Raw genomic sequence first — 16,530 nt, 5'->3', positions numbered from 1 at the left:
AAGGCGGGCCGAAAAAAACAGGGTTCCTACATTTTTTTTTTAAATTTTGACTCGATCATTGTACAAATGCTTTTGATTCAGCGGGGATATCACATATACACATATACACAGCCAGCATCACATATCACTGCATCAAAGTAAGAAACAAAACTTTAAATCAGAGCCTTTTCTTGTTTCCTTTCTTTATAGTTATCTGCTATCCACCTCCGGCATGGCAACAGACATCTTTGCCCATGTTTAGCATGTTGACCACTTTCAGAAGGCAACAAAATTTCTTTTCTTTTTCAAATCTGGCAAAAATTAACGCGCGAGCTGATGTCATCCATAAAAATTACTTGCTGTGGCATTACGTCCCTAGGAGGCAAATTCTTTGTGTTTGTTATAAGCTTTACGAAGACCTCACGTGTGACCTCCAGAGTCACTTTATCTCTCTGTAAGTGATAAGGGACGACCTCGGAGGGCAAACTGATCATTTTGACTAGTTTTTCCGGTTTTTAACACAATAAACAATGTACCACGTATCTACACGCAAGCTAGTTGTTATTTTGGCGACGACCCAGGGGTGAGGGTAACTGTATAATCAGTTGTATAATCAGTTGTATAAAGAATTGTAAGGTAATACTAGTAGTATATGCAACGTGTAAGTATGTAAGGTAATACTAGTAGTATATGCAAGTATGTAAGGTAATACTAGTAGTATATGCAAGTATGTAAGGTAATACTAGTAGTATATGCAAGTATGTAAAGTAATACAAGTAGTATATACTAGTATGAGTTACTGCATCGCGTGTAGAGAGTGTCAGATTGATATAACAGAAGTCACTATATGTAGTGTAATTTTTACAGAAGTGTTTTAAACTGTTTCGGACGTATCCATTTTTTAAAGTTAAAGTTAAAGAAAAATGTACTAAACATCCTTTTATTTCCTCTTTAACTTTCTCAGAGGTGTGTTAGCTGGTGTGTTACGCCGAAAGTCGGTTATACCGGCTATACAGATACAGATACAGATACAGAAGTCCAAACACACATTGGCAGGAAAGGGCAAAGATATGCACTTACTGGGCCACAACGATAATGGTTTGAACATAACAACATAAATTTGATTAAAACTATACATACAATGTATACTATACAAAGTCGCTTGGTGAATGTGTTGGTTTAGAGTACTAAAATAACATCTGGTTATTTCTACCATCTACAACCAGGACACATAATGTGGAAACTTGTGTGGTTTGGCGTGGTCAGTTCCTGCCTACTTTTTAAAGGCGTGTCCTCCCAAACACGTAAGTAACCGTTGTGAACTATGCCTATGCTAGATTGAAATTTCTTTGTTTGCAGTTCTATGTGTACTGTTGATAAGTTTCATACTTGAATTACAAATTACATTTATTGTCAAAATTGGTATTTAGAGCATTCAGAAATCAAAGACGTATATATCATTTACCTTACATGGATACATGCAACTAGAATGACTTTTTATATCTTAAATGATTTATCCTCACCATTTAAAATACGGGTGACCTTTAATTTTAATGTATGGTTTTGTTTGGCGCAGTAAAGTGCGTACTCATGGTAAATGTTAGAAATATCATGGGTTGCAAACAGTGTCATCACATGAGAAGTTCAAACAAGGCCTGCTAACGCACACGAGGGACATGAATATTTAAAGAAAATACGTTGTTACCCATTTGTTCTGTTTTAAATTTCAATGTAATGTAAATGTATATGTAATTATACATGATGTATTGTTATGTCTTACATGTATGTACTCTCTCCTGGAAGAATAGCTGCAGCTAAAGAAGAGTTTTTCCTCAATAAACCTCCTCAATAAACCTCAATGTCATTTGACATGTATAATCATTAATTTTTCTTCTTTCTCATCAGTTTGTGAACACCTAACTGCTGACAGTGGGTCCATCAGCAGCCCAAACTACCCAAACGACTACCCTAACGACAACGACTGCCGATACGAGATCTCTGTCACTCCACCAAAAGTCATCACGTTAACCTTCACGGATTTTGACGTAGAGAACGGCTATGACTTCGTGTACGTGTATGATGGAAATACAACAGACTCCGCATTTGAGATAGGTAAGAGAAAAAAAAGTGGAATTATTTAGCAATTAGGCGATTATAATGTGTGTTCTTTTTTAAATGCGTCTTTTATCAAAATGTATCCAGCAAATCAAACTGTATCATAATATTGTACTTAAACATGAGATAAACCTCCAGCAAGCAAAAGTGTTACTCCTCCTATCGTAAACTCCTCCTCTCCAAGGATAATGACCGAAGCCCCTGTCACCCTGCCGAATATGGCACCCCCTCCCCCTCAAGCCATAGTTGAGAGTAGATTGGGAGCAAGGTCGGCGCTGGGTCGGCTTGTGCTCGGCCAGGTTTGCTAATGTTCGCCTACGGCATGTTTGATAAAAAATCGGCTATGTTTTGCCAAGCAATGGTTAGGTGTTGTTTGGTAGTAGGTCAGGGCATGGTTGGCAGTGAAATATACTCATATCTAACTCATATTCTATTGGTGAAGAAGTATAGGCATGGCCTAAGACTAGTCCCGATCCTCTGCCAAACTTGTTTGGCTGGTGTTCGGGAAATTGTTCTGAATGTGTGACAGGCCATTGAATTAGGTTTACTAGAAAGAGTTGGTGTGCAAAGATTCTGTATTTCTTACGGCCTTGGTCTTTTCCCAATGATAAAATACACACTTCTGTCTGAAAACGTGGTCTACTTTACAAAGTTATTGCATCCTTGGAGTAGGTAACAACTACAATAACAAGAGGTTAGCATGTTAAGAGGAAAAATGTGTTTCAATTCAAAGTCGAATTATACCTCATGATGTGCCTGTCTATCAGAGTTGAACCACTATCTAACCATTTTCTACCCTACAGCTAAACTTTCTGGCACAACTACCCCCAACCCTTTGACTTCCACTGGGAGTATTATGACTGTTCGACTTTTCACCGATAGCAGTGAAACCAGGAAGGGGTTTCAGGCCGACTATACGTCTGGAGATAAAGGTACTACAAACCAACTTGCTCAGTATATATAATATTGTTGCGTTAAAAGTTCTACAATAAAAAGTAGTTACTTTGTTTTGTTTGTTTGTTTGTTTGTTTGTTTCGCATAACCGGTAAACCGCCTTCAGGCGTAACACACCAGTTTTGTACATGTGCGCACATGTACAAGCTGCGTAAGACCGGACTGTAAGTTTTGAACCACTCACACCGGGAAGATCCCCTACTCTTTTCGATAAGTGCGGTGGGTTCTTTAACGTGCATGGGGTGTGGCTCTCCCAAACACGGGACCTCCATTTAACGTCCTATCCGAGGGACGTCCCTAACCGAAGCTAGGTACTCATTTTCACCTGAGTGAAGTGAGGAAAGTCGTGTTTAGTTCGTAGAAAACATTTATGAATTGGCAAAAAAAGATATTGTCTTGTATATCAATTTTCTAAACCCAATGGCTCAATTTTGCAATATTGATATACTCATACTACAGACCTGCAACGATTATTTATGTCTTAGTTGTTAATGATATTTTCCCTTCACCATGTTGTCTACAAGTCCCTCTTTACCATGTAATGGAAACAGCACTAGCTGTTAAGGAGGTCATGTAACGAAAAACGCCTATAAAAAGTTATCCCTACCATATGCAGACGTCTTAAATAATATCCTCCCTCCGGGATAGTCTAAACCAGACAAAATCTATTACATCCCGACCTAAGGGCAATGCGGACACACACACACACACACACACACACACAGAAACACACACACACAGAGAACACACACACACACACACACAGAAAAAACACAAACACACACACGCACACACATACACAGAGAGAGACAGGCAAAAACAACACAACACACACAACACACACACACACACACACACACACACACACACACACATAGTAATACACACACACACTCACTGACACGCACACGTGGGTGTACCGAAAACCATACATCAATTTCTCGTGGAGGTAAAATGCGTATTATATTATAATGGATTAAATCAGGACGTTAATTATTGTTGATTTTTTTTCTTCAAATTCAGTGTTTTCTGAGTGTGAGGTCGGCAAGTACCGGTGTGCTGACGGTGTGACCTGTATAGACGCCTGGAAACGGTGTGACGGAAACAACGACTGTAGAGACGGGAGTGATGAGGCTCAAAGCAATTGTGGTGAGTAAAGTTTCGTACTCTTAATGCTTAACCATTTAAGCATCAAAGTAATAGTCATGAGAATATTTTTGGCGACGTCTCAGGGAGGAGCCTAATAGGAATACATGTAGTACAGGATTTTTTACACAGGCATGGAATGTCCACAGGAATGTCTCCCAGCTCTGTTTGTTGACATGCTCACATTCCTGGAAACCCTTGGGAGAACCTTTCTGCCGGATGTCCTACATGCACTTTCTGTGACCCTGGGGCTCGTTCACTATACACTCGGGGTAGGGTAGGGTACAAGGCTTCCTAAAGAATATAAATTCATGGCATTGCCATGCAAACAATAACCCTAACAGCTATAACAGTCGCCATGACAATGTTATGTTTTTTTTTTTTCATTGCCAGTTTTTTTCCAATGCTTTATATTTGGTAAGTCAAATTAGCAACGTTAAATTTATTTTCCAGGTTGTCAAGATATACAATTGACGTTGTGTAGGGGCCTTGAGTATAACATGATGACCCTTCCCAACCCACTCAACTTCAACGACACCACGGTCGACCAAGTTGAAAGCTCAGCAGCGTTCAATGATCTCAGCGCCCTTGCAGAATCAGGCTGCCACCCCAAAGTTAAAGACCTCGTCTGCGCCACTATTCTGCCGCGTTGCAACGAGAGGTACAATCTTCTTTAGCTCTGTACTAAATCCATGACCATTGGCATGTTGTTACTACACTTACCTTTTTCAGATTCTCTAGTATTGCTAAGGTCCTAATCTTCGGGGCCCGGCTTGGCAACTTCCCTGAACCAAAAATATAATATAAAAGAAACAATTGGCAAAGAATGTGAAAAAAAAACTACCTGTCCATAAGTATTTTTAATTGTTTGTATGCATTCTTCATGCAAAGAGCCTGCCTGGGCGCCGGTTTGGAAATGTGGCCTAGCATACCCAATTCAATACACTCCAAACACCTATTAACCGGCTGCCTTGCCGTCATCTACCTACCTGTGGTGTTAACTAGAAACGCTCAACATTACCCTTTTACTGGTATTTTCTAGTCCAAATCGACAACAACTACCGTGCCGCTCTTGGTGTGAAGAAGTGAAGTACTCGTGTGATGAGGAAGACTCCTGGTCAGCTTTTCCAAATTGTGTGATTTTCCCCTACACCAACTGTAACAACGTCAATCCTTCTACGACTGCGAGCGGTGGTAAGTCGATTTATTTAACCCTATCTAGACCGGGGGGGGGGCTAAAAGTGCCCGCGCCAACTTTGATGTCACATAGCGTCTGAACGGCTGAGGCTAGAACGACCAAACTTGGTGACTTTTCCTAAAATATTGTTGGCAACAATTTTCTGTCATTGAAATAAGAAAATGATTTTTTGCGTTGCCATGGCAACGGGTTTCTGACAGGCATTTTTTGCTAAATTTAGTAATTTTTGTTTCAACATTAGAATTTTATGGGTTTTATGTCAAGTTACTCATGGTTTCTAATATTAATAACATCCCATATGAATTTATGTAAGTTTTATCATTAAATATGCTAATTTGATGACGTCATTGGCCAAAATCCAAGATGGCGGACCATATCATTAGAACAGGTATATACAGGTTATTTTCCTTACAATTTCATCAATGCTTACATTTCTTTTTCCAAAAAAGGTTTAAATAAAGGTCTTTAGTATGTTTACAATGTATTTTAGGCTTCATCACGAAAAAAAACTATTTTTGAAAATTCAACATTGATGATCCAAGATGGCGGATATCTTAAATATGTATGACGTTATTTTATGACGTCAACGGTGTTGCTATGGGCAACATAAGACTTAGTACACCATAATATTCTGTCATAAACACTTTTGGTAAAGTTATGTTGTATACCATTTAGTTTTCAGGGAATAGCCTATCTAGACGGTTTTAGCCAATAAAATCACATTAATGACGTCATAATGACGTCATATTACGTCATAATGACAAAAAAATTGTAGATATGATAAATTTTCACTAGTACACCATTCTCTGAAAATTTGGTAGTCATACGACATACCGTTAGCGAGTTCTGAGGGGGGGTCAAAAGAGCCCCCCCCCCCCGGTCAAATCTTGCTCAAAAAGCCCGGTCTAGATAGGGTTAAAGTAGTATAATCAGTTTAAAAATGATTAGGACAATACCAAAATGGTAACAAAAAAGTCGAATAGTGATATTTTCTTATACACAAGAAGTACATTTCTATACTTGCTTACGTTTCGAAAGTTCAGTTATTTTAATCAGATTACTACCTCTCGATGCATATATAGTCAAATGCACCAATTTAGATTGTTTAAAATAATTCAATTCTGTGTTCTTGTCTTAAAAGCACCAACTAATTTGGCTCCATAACATAGTAGCAAGAAAAAATTCCGGTCAGAAAGTCTAAGGAAGGTGTGTAGGGCTGGGTACATGTGCACCGTAGTGCACTCAAAGTTGGAGCTGTGCACACATATTTTTTTCGTAGGTGCGCCTAAATATTTTTGTAGGCAATTTTTTATATATCAAATGTACAATAACTGAATAGCAAAGTCATTTTTATCACAACCATTTTTTTCACTAGTTGACGGTTACATTTGGAAATGTATAATAGTATACAGGATATTCTTGGCAAAAAAGTAATAAAATCTTTCTTGTAGTACTTGCTTAAGATTTTGAAGTTACTTACCATTTTGGATTAAAGCTAAGAAGAGAAACAGTAAGATCTCTAATTATGTTTTCTTTGATATAGTGCACCCCCAAAAATGTGTGCACCTAATTTTTTAGGTTAGGTGCACCGGTGCACCTATTCCCAAAAATGAATTCAGAGCCCTGGTGTGTGATTTATAATAGACAATGTGAGAGAAGTACGAGTTGATTATAAGAAAATCCCAACATCCTACATGTTCTAACAGTCTGTTAAATTATTTTCAACTCATTTTCAGCTGAGTGTTATGATGGAAATGGTGTAAACTACAGAGGAGACGAGACAAAGGGTCCTGTAGCAGGGGTAACCTGTGAACGGTGGGAAGATGACCCAACCTTCATAGAGCCATACCCCTGGGCAAACCTCGTGGATAACAAATGTCGTAACCCAGACGGTGACTGGAGAGGTCCATGGTGCTTCACTTCATCTGGATTTCAATACTGCGACCTCATTCCTTGTGACGGTAAGTAATTGTGTTTACCGAAGGAAAACATATTGTTTTACTCAGTTTCTTCCTCCTCCTCTTCTGTTCCAAACACTAACCTCTGTACTGGCCGATGGCATGATTTGTTGACGTCTGCCACCATGGTGACTGGTGTTGGGTTACATAATGTTGCAATTTCATGGTCTGCTCTACTCGTAGTACATGTATGTGAATGCGTTTGAGTAAAAATTAACAGGGCAGACCATGTCCGTAGGTAAACATTATGCATTTGCTTTGCAAATGTTACTTCTCTAGTTATAAATAATTTCATATAGTAAAGATCAAACTGTTTTTAACCGAATCAGCTGGTCTTTATAAGCTTTCTAACCAAAGTGTTGTAGATATGTCATTTTTCCACGTGTGACGTCAGCATTGGGTCAAAGTTAGTTGGAAGTTCGTATACCGCCCCAAGTATACAGATACAGACTGGAAAGCATTCAGAACCAAGCTGCAAGATATTCTGCACGAACAACTATCAAAGGGGTGCTAGTGTAACGGAAATGAAAAGAAACCTACAGTGGGTGTCGCTGAAAGACAGACGTAGAATGTCCAGACTGTGCATTATGTACAAAATGACTAATAAACTGGTGGACGTACCAACCACTAAGTATCTGATACCAGCCCAGAAAAGAACAAGTAACAGTTATATTATGCCTTCAAATATCAGAGTTATCAACCAAGAATTGAGGTATTCAAAAACTCATATTTCCCCAGAACTATCGTAGACTGGAACTCGTTGCCACCAAGCACAGTTGGGGCATCATCACTAGAAATAAAGCTTTAAACAACTCCTGCAATCAAATGTGCAAAGATTAAGTGTAACAAGTCGTTCGGTGTGATATAGCTAGCTGCCGCCGCGCCGCGTGCCTGCGAAGCTGGCGTGTTACGCCGAAGGGCGGTTATACCGGCTATACCGATACAGATACGTATCTCCTCACGTCCCGGTTAAGAGAACGTTGGTTTGCCATCATTTAAATTAATGATGATTAGTACTTTATAAACTGGCAAGATGTCCAAGTATATAAGAAACATCTATGTTATTAATCATGTCTATTGTATTATATAAAAATGCGGCCTTGCTTCATTCAACAGTCAATAAAAATTAATAGTAATATCAAAAAGTTTATCTCAATGAACAGTTGAGATATTATTTTATCGGCAGTTTCAGAGAAGGCAGATTATAAATAAAAATCAATAGTAATGTCAAAAAAGTTAATATCAAAAAAATTAATAGTAATATCAAAAAGGTTTATCTCAATGAACAGTTAAGATATAATTTTATCGGCAGTTTCAGAGAAGGCAGATTTACTGTTCCGCTGACATTTCCGTTGCTCGTTTTTACGATATTTACATTAAGCAGTGGATCATGCATAGTGCTCAATGCGCCATCCTAGGGACTGAGGCCATTTCGTTGGCATCCATGTAAAGGCAAAGGTTCTATACCTCTAAGCCAAATTGACTACGCACACAGTGTATATACTTGCGTAGTTAACATAACTTAAAGAAGGACACCATAGCTAACTTAACCCTCAAACACCCGAACTTTTTTCTGCGACTGAAATGACCGAACGGAGTCCAAATGGACCCCATTTGGTTTCTTTCGAATTTATATTCCTTTTTGCACATTCTTTCAGTGATCTTTGCACATATTTTGGTTAAACATAGCAAGAGGTATATTTTGGCATGATTAATTCCATGATTAATTCCAGCTCATTATCATAATTTATGCAAAAATAGGATGAGGCCTGCAGGCATGAACATGGGGTTGACCTTTGACCTCATATGATTGTCAAATTGTCAAACCTCTGAAAACCTGATGGCCTAATTCCTGAGGTTGAGGTTACTTGGCAAATTGCATAATATTAAAGCAATAATGCTTCCTTGAAGACATATTAAGGACATCCGAACAATTTCGTGTGTGGGAAAGTGCAAATATGTCTAGGGTCCGTTTGGACCCCAGACGGTCTTACATAAGACTTCCGTTGTTATTTTTACAAGTTTGTGCCGATCTAAAAAAAAAATAGGAAAACTTGTAGAAGAGGTTTATTGACAAAGTCACAAGAGGATTTTTTTTCGAATCCAAAAATGTCAAATATCACATAAAAATATACGCCTGGGGTCCAAATGGACCCCGTTCGGGTGTTTGAGGGTTAAAGATACTGAACACAGGTTACATAACAGCTTTTCTCTCTTTCGTTTAGGGGTAGGGTGCCAGGATCCCGGAAAACCCCGGTTTGGAAAGAGGAGTCCCATCCTGAAGTACTACTGGCAAGGAGATCGGATCACGTACACCTGTGATAGTGGATTCAAGTTCAAGAAATACGTCCCGGAAAGACCAAACAAGGCTCAATGTGTATACAATAACGATACAGGAGAAGCCAACTGGGATACGGCAAAACCAGACTGTGAAGGTAGTCAAATAAAAAACATTCTTAATAGCAAAGTTCTTTCTATCACAACCATTTTTTTTCAAGCCGACGTTTCGATGACCTTCTGTCATCTTCATCAGGGCAATACTGACTGGTTTACTGTGCACTGACACTAGGTGTTACTTGGTGCATAGTGCACTAAGGTGTTACATAATTCATAGTGAACTTAAGCCTAGTTTTTTTTTCTGTTTACATTACATTCCGGAACGTAGTGTAATTGTGACATACATACTAGGCATTGTTACATCATAGGGAAATATGCGGTTCCAAATGTTAAGTGTTTCTATATATAATATAATATTTGTTAACTGACAATACTGAGCAATCACAGTCCCAAATAGAAATTATCAAACGTCTTGTTACATCTGTATCTGAATCATAATAGTTACAAACAATAAGAAGACCAATGTCAGTTATTAAGAATGTGATCCCAAACATGACTAAGTTTATACCTTCCCTCATCACAGTTCATGACTTGATTGGATTTTCTAATCCATACATACTCCTTAATCCAACGGATACATGTAACACCTTTAGTGCACTACGCACCAAGTAACATATAGTGTCAGTGCACAGTAAACCAGTCAGAATTGCCCTGATGAAGATGACAGACGGTCATCGAAACGTCGGCTTGAAAAATAAATAGTTGTGATAGAAAGAACTTTGCTATTCAGTCGTTTACCAACCTGATGAAATTATTTACAGAAAAACTTTCTTTAATACTACCCTTTAATATCTGTTTGCATTTTCCCCATTACTCATTTTTTGTTTTATATTATATATATATACTATATATTATATATATTATATTTACTTATAATATAACCCATTCAGTTTCGCCAACCTGTTTTTTTTTTCAATGCTAAATAAAATACTTACCAATCAAATCAAGTAGAGGTACACTTGTGACAACATTGCAACAATGTAATTATCTATGCATTATTTGACAATATACATCCCCAATGCAACTACGAACATCTAGAATCCGTAGAATCATAATGTATTTGTGAGAAACAAAAGGTTTTCGTAATTTACCAGGAAATGAACTCTAACTCCAACATGTTGATTATTCTTTCAAGTCGACCAAAAGTTCAAACTCCAACAGGACCTTCTGAGCGCAAATGTCTATAACAAGGCGGCGTCTCCAACAACTAGTCTACAAATAAAGGCATATGTTGTCAACGTCATCAACTTGGTAAGTGGTGAAATTTCCTATTGGTTTCGTCTCATAGTTGTGACGTGACGTTAAGAAGCAAAACTTGTGTTTAAATAGTAAATTCAACTATTGTTAGTTATTTACATTTACTATCATGTTTAGATTAGTAAGTAATTATAATATTCATTGCTAGCTTTTGTCTTTGCCAATATATAAGATTTTCATCGCTGACATTATAAATAGTAACGTCTATTTTATATTTGTAACTTTTTTAGGATGAAAAGGGAGAACAGATAGTAACAGCATTTAAAGCGGAATACGTAAGTTTATTCTTCACTTACTATATACGGAGTCACATACTATTTGCTATAGAGAGATAGACAGAGAGAGAGAGAGAGGCTATCACCCACATTAAAATATTGCTACGCATTATTATCATTGGCTTTCCAGCCTCAAAAGTTATAAAGACAACAAAGAAAACTTTTATATAGTACACATACACATTCACCCTTGTTTTTACATTTGTGCAACAGTTTAACAGTTACCGGGGGGGGGGGGGCAGATTGTAAGAATACTTTTAGATGTATATAACTGTTCACCGATTTTTCTACAAATACAAATAAGGTGCCATTGTTTAGAAATCAATTCCTCGGGGCTGGTCTAATGGCCAAAAGCCTGTAAAACACAAATAGACACATTGCTGTTCATTGTTTTAGTAAAAGACGATACACGTTTTATCTTTAATTGTACTCTCTATGGCAATGATAGAAATGAACTCTTTTGCCAAATTCTTTTTTAAAGTTCAAATCAATATACAAATAAAAAATACTCTTATGTTAACACCCGAAAACCCACACATTACAGAAAAAGTGGGATCTTTGTTATTCTGTGTCATCAAAACAGAGGCGAACCCAGTCGATTTAGTTATTGTAATTTTTATTCCTTGTGTCTTATATATTTTTATTTGCTTTTACTTATCTCAAATGGTCCTTTTTTAGCTCTTGACATGAGTTTTCAAACATCATTGTAAAATTATTTCAAACATCATCTTAAATTATTGTACTTGTGTGTTACAATGTTACAGACATGGAAAGACGATCGACTGGAATGGGAGCCCAATGAATATGGAAAGGTCGATCGGATCTTCATCCTTGATGACCAAATCTGGAAGCCGACATTGACACTGGAAAGAAAGTAAATATTCTTATAAATTTTTTTATGATTATTCCCAATCTCTCTCTCTCTCTCTCTCTCTCTGTTTCCCTCAAGACGAAGCATCGTTAATATGTTGCATTTTCCATGTTACCGCAATATCATAGTAGAGACTGGTACAGTTGGCAATTCTTTTGGTATATTCCAATTGTGATATTTGTTCTCGTTAAAGCGTGTTTCTTATGTTATGTGAAATAATTCAATTGACCTACAGTAACATAAATCAAAGTTTAAAAGTTTTTGTTTTAATTCTTAAATTTACAGACTCAAATTTGAATTTCTACATTTAAACAGATGAGTGTCTACCCTAATATATGCATAAGTATTATTGTCAGATTATGCTTAGTTTTAACAACGTATCGTCAATCCATCTTAAATATAATATATTTTCTCTCAGTGCGGACACAGGATACAGCGGCGGATTCCCCACGACAGAGGTGAAAATGGAAAACACTGGGAAAATCAGCTGGCCTGTAGAAGCACTGACTACAACAACCTGTACCCTGGACCCTTTCCTCTTCCCTCAGGACAATATGACATGTGCAGTGTGCTGGAGAGCGGGAGAGGAGTATACTATAGGTAGGGAATACAGCTTGTTTCTAAAACATAAATACAATATCATCAGGGTTCCGGTACAAAGAAATAAATAGAATATTCGTAGTTTCATTTTTATCCAAATAAAATCTAAATCACACACTCACACACAAACACACACGCATGCACGATCACACACGTGTAAGAATCGGAAGCAAGCACTGGGTTAGAGACATAAAGAAAGGCGAGTCATTTTATTAGAACTACATGTTTCAAGTTTTATCGTAAGGTCTTTCAAACATTACCAAAAAGTAATTGCTTGTGAAAAATATAGAAAAGAATATGGGGTTTTTATTATCCATTGGCATTGAACTCTCTTACAATCACAATCACCAAAGCCCATTTATCCCAACTTTTACCTTAAAACAACATTAAGATGACAAACATAATACACACATAAAATTAATAAAGGCTCATTTGAAGAATTTTTACAACCATGAATTCGCCAATTAATGCATATATGACAAATCTTTCGACATTTTCTTTTCGAGACTGTTCCAATTCAACTACGCACAAGGACAGCAGCTTCCTGACCTGTCAAAACAACGAGGCCCCAATTGTCACAGGAGAGTGGAGTGGGACAACAATCCTTTCAGCTGTCAACAACACGGCCTGTCTGACCATGAGGCTCAAACGTGATCCCACCTATCACTACTCCACAACCATCTCTCCCTGTCTCATCCTGATCATCCTCATGATCATCACCTTCATCATGCCCATTGATAAAGGCGACAGGATTGGATTCGGCGTCACCGTGCTGCTGTCCATGGTGGTGTCGCTAGTCGTCGTTACTGGCTTCCTGCCAGTGTCAACCACCCTGCCATTTATTGGTGAGCTCACTCTTCAGATAGTTAATATAGCGTTAATGACCAGTCCTGGTGTGTATATGGCACCATAATTTATGGGTGGTTCCCATAAGTGTCGAATTAACACAAAGTCATATCCACCGAAGGAAATTGGGAAGATACTTTTAGTAAGCCATTAGAATGACGGGTACAGCAAGAGCCAATAGGCATGAAGCTTTCCTAGATCCTCTATTCTTCTTTCTGATTGGCTGTTGGGGTTTAATTAGGTTAACTGCATTGACAGCTGCACCAGCCTGTACTTTATTGAACGTTTGTACTACATGCCTTCCCCATGTGTTTTGGGGTAGGTATGTCAAACTTTCCTGCTCAAGCATCGGAATGCGTTTTTTTATCTTGAAAGTCAATAGTTTGCAACTATAGTCATATGAATGTAAAGCATTGTTTTCTCTTTATTCCTCCTTCGTTCCCTGCCCTGTCGTAAAATGTGATCAAGCCATGCTGCATTTGCTCGAAAGCAAATGTCGATCATTCTAGTTACGTAGAATATTTTCAATAAGAACCAAGTGTATGTAGATATGCACATTGCCAATATCAGTTATATTATTCATTGACATAATAGCTACCTTATAGTGGCTATCATGTTGCTCATCTCAAGTTTATGGTATATAATATGGTATACATATATATTTATGTAACTTATAAGGGTCATGATAAACAATAGAGATTACTCTTTTTTATTTTACAGCTATGCTGATCATCGTGTGCATGGCTCTGATGGCCCTCTTCATGCTGACGACTCTTTTCATCATCATCATACACGACAAGAAGGGACCCGTTCCAAAATGGGTGCGGACGGTCTTCCTGAAGCACGTGGCAAGGTATGTCATAGATAAAAATTAAGGGTTAATGACCCGCCCCGAGGTGAATATGGTGTGATAAAGCCTTGGCAGTTGCTATAACTACCGAATAAAGCCACTGAGTAAGTGCAGCGAACGAGGTGGCTTTATCAGGTGGTTATAGCAACTGACAAGGCTTTATCACACCGTATTCACGGAGAAAGGTCGGGCCATTAACGCTATAATCATATAGCCATCAGAACTTACACAGTAAAGAAAGACACATTCCTGTATAACACATACAAACTTAACTAGAACATACTTCCATCTGCGGTCACCAGAGGTCACTGGAGAAGGGTCGTGTTCTTACTGTTCTATTTGGGTCAAAGGCAGGGAACAGGTGTTCTTATGGGAGTCACCCGAGGTCATTGAAACACACATCAAGTTATTTTTTATAATTTTTTTAGAACATAGCGGTGTTCTTTTTGGGTCACCTGAGGTCATATCCGGTGTTTATCTGATTGTTTAATTTATACATTGGAATGAATAATGACCCGATAAATTTAAATTTACCTCCTAAAATTAAGAACATTTCACTTTCCTTTAGAGCCCTACTGATGGGAGACTTGACCAAGAAGCTGAAAAATGAAGAGGCATCAGCCTACACCGTCAGCAACAAAGTAAACGACGTTGAAGGATCAGTCAACCACGCATTCAAGAGGGACGGTGACGGCTCTTCTGGCCCTCCTCTCAACGTGAAGAATGAGGTCGGAGCTACCCTTATCGGGTTAAAAGAAAGCGTAGATGAGCTTAAGGTCAGTGTTAAGGAACTGTCTGGGAGCATCGATGGTCTGGCAAGTGGTGATGATGATGAAGAAGTTGCAGAGTATGCTCTGCTGGCTAAAGTTCTGGACAGGCTGAGTTTGGTCCTTTACATCATCGCCATTATTGTGGCCATACCATGCACCCTGCTTATTGGTCGCCCGAAGATCACTGTGGGCTAAGAAAACGACAAAATTACGACCTGGTGTTTAATTACGAAAGGAAAGGTTTTTTTTCAAACCATGTAAAATGGCTTTATGACCCGCCCCGAGGTATATATGGTGAGATAATCCCTGGTCAGGTGCGATATCCACCGAATAAACCACCAAGTGAGCGTTATCGCACCTGACCAGGGTTATCACCATATATACCTCAGGGTGGGTCTAAGTTTTTTTTTTTTTAACAAATTGATTTATAAATTCCTCTATTAATGAAAGAACATTCACATTCTTTGTTATGTGAAACAAGATGGCGTCGACAGAAAAATAGATCATCCAGATAAATCATTCTCGGTGATCACCCGATATTGGAGCAGTAACACTTTTAGGGGGGGATGTCAAAAATTATGTTTAGTTTTGTTTTGATTCTACTTATATCATTTTAATTGGTTTGTATTCAAATACGTTATCCAAAGAAACTACAATTCGTTTTCAATAAATTGATAAATACTAAAAGTCTGAACACTACTGCTCTAATAACCGACCGCTTTCGAAATTACTGCCTAAAAACAAATGGGAAATGGAACCTTCTGGTTGGTGAACGTCTTCTGGCTATAAAATGATAATTATTAAACCCTGTTGGCTTTAAATACGAGCTACATGGGCACATGATTCACACAAATGTAATAATTAAAGGACAAAAGGGTTGATATGATTACAATGGGATTTTTACTTTTGGTGACCCGTCACAAAGAAAAAATGCCTGGAAAGAAATCAGATAAAATAACTGAAATAAAAAAAAAAACAATGAGTTTTCTTGCATTTGTTTAAAACCTCAAAGCAACATATGTAATAATATAGGTATGAAATAAGCAGCCCACTATATGGCATAGAAAAATTATACAAATGATGATCATTAGTAATCTATTGTTAATTTTTTTTAAGGTGCAAGACCTGGTGTTTTAGTCTTTTGTACACAATGAATTTTTTGCACAATGAATGTTTATGTTACTTCATGTGTTCTTTTATTTTGTTTTGTTATGTCAGGTTATTTTATGTGGTGTAATGTTTTGTTATGCTATGATATATGTTACTATGTTATTATATTCCATGTTATAGTCTCTTTCCTAAGAACAGTTACTG

At 37.8% G+C, this 16,530-nt stretch overlaps 1 protein-coding gene across 1 annotated transcript; it reads left to right on the top strand.

Moving 5' to 3' along the window:
• The first annotated feature begins 2,914 nt into the window (after positions 1–2,914).
• LOC109486926 (5-hydroxytryptamine receptor 3A-like) lies at positions 2,915–15,423 on the top strand. Its single transcript, XM_019790869.1, has 13 exons — positions 2,915–3,026; positions 4,072–4,197; positions 4,648–4,855; positions 5,237–5,388; positions 7,129–7,353; positions 9,576–9,785; positions 10,883–10,998; positions 11,235–11,279; positions 12,044–12,153; positions 12,569–12,750; positions 13,257–13,595; positions 14,317–14,449; positions 15,015–15,423. Exons 1-13 carry the CDS (start codon positions 2,951–2,953, stop codon positions 15,409–15,411), a joined length of 2,319 nt encoding a protein of 772 aa, XP_019646428.1. The 5' UTR covers positions 2,915–2,950; the 3' UTR covers positions 15,412–15,423.
• The last annotated feature ends 1,107 nt before the right edge of the window (positions 15,424–16,530 follow it).

Source organism: Branchiostoma belcheri, unplaced genomic scaffold (genome assembly GCF_001625305.1).
Source record: "Branchiostoma belcheri isolate BF01 breed outbred unplaced genomic scaffold, Haploidv18h27 scaffold1, whole genome shotgun sequence".
NCBI lineage: Eukaryota > Metazoa > Chordata > Leptocardii > Amphioxiformes > Branchiostomatidae > Branchiostoma > Branchiostoma belcheri.
The sequence above is the reverse complement of the archived record's forward strand: the minus strand, read 5'-3'. Positions and strand labels throughout refer to the sequence as shown.

Coding starts and splice junctions, on each gene's coding strand:
- LOC109486926 (XM_019790869.1), top strand. CDS start 2,951: ATGACTGTTCGACTTTTCACCGATAGCAGTGAAACCAGGAAGGGGTTT. Junction 4,856..5,236: donor CTGCCGCGTTGCAACGAGAG/GTACAATCTTCT, acceptor GGTATTTTCTAG/TCCAAATCGACAACAACTAC. Junction 9,786..10,882: donor GGCAAAACCAGACTGTGAAG/GTAGTCAAATAA, acceptor TATTCTTTCAAG/TCGACCAAAAGTTCAAACTC.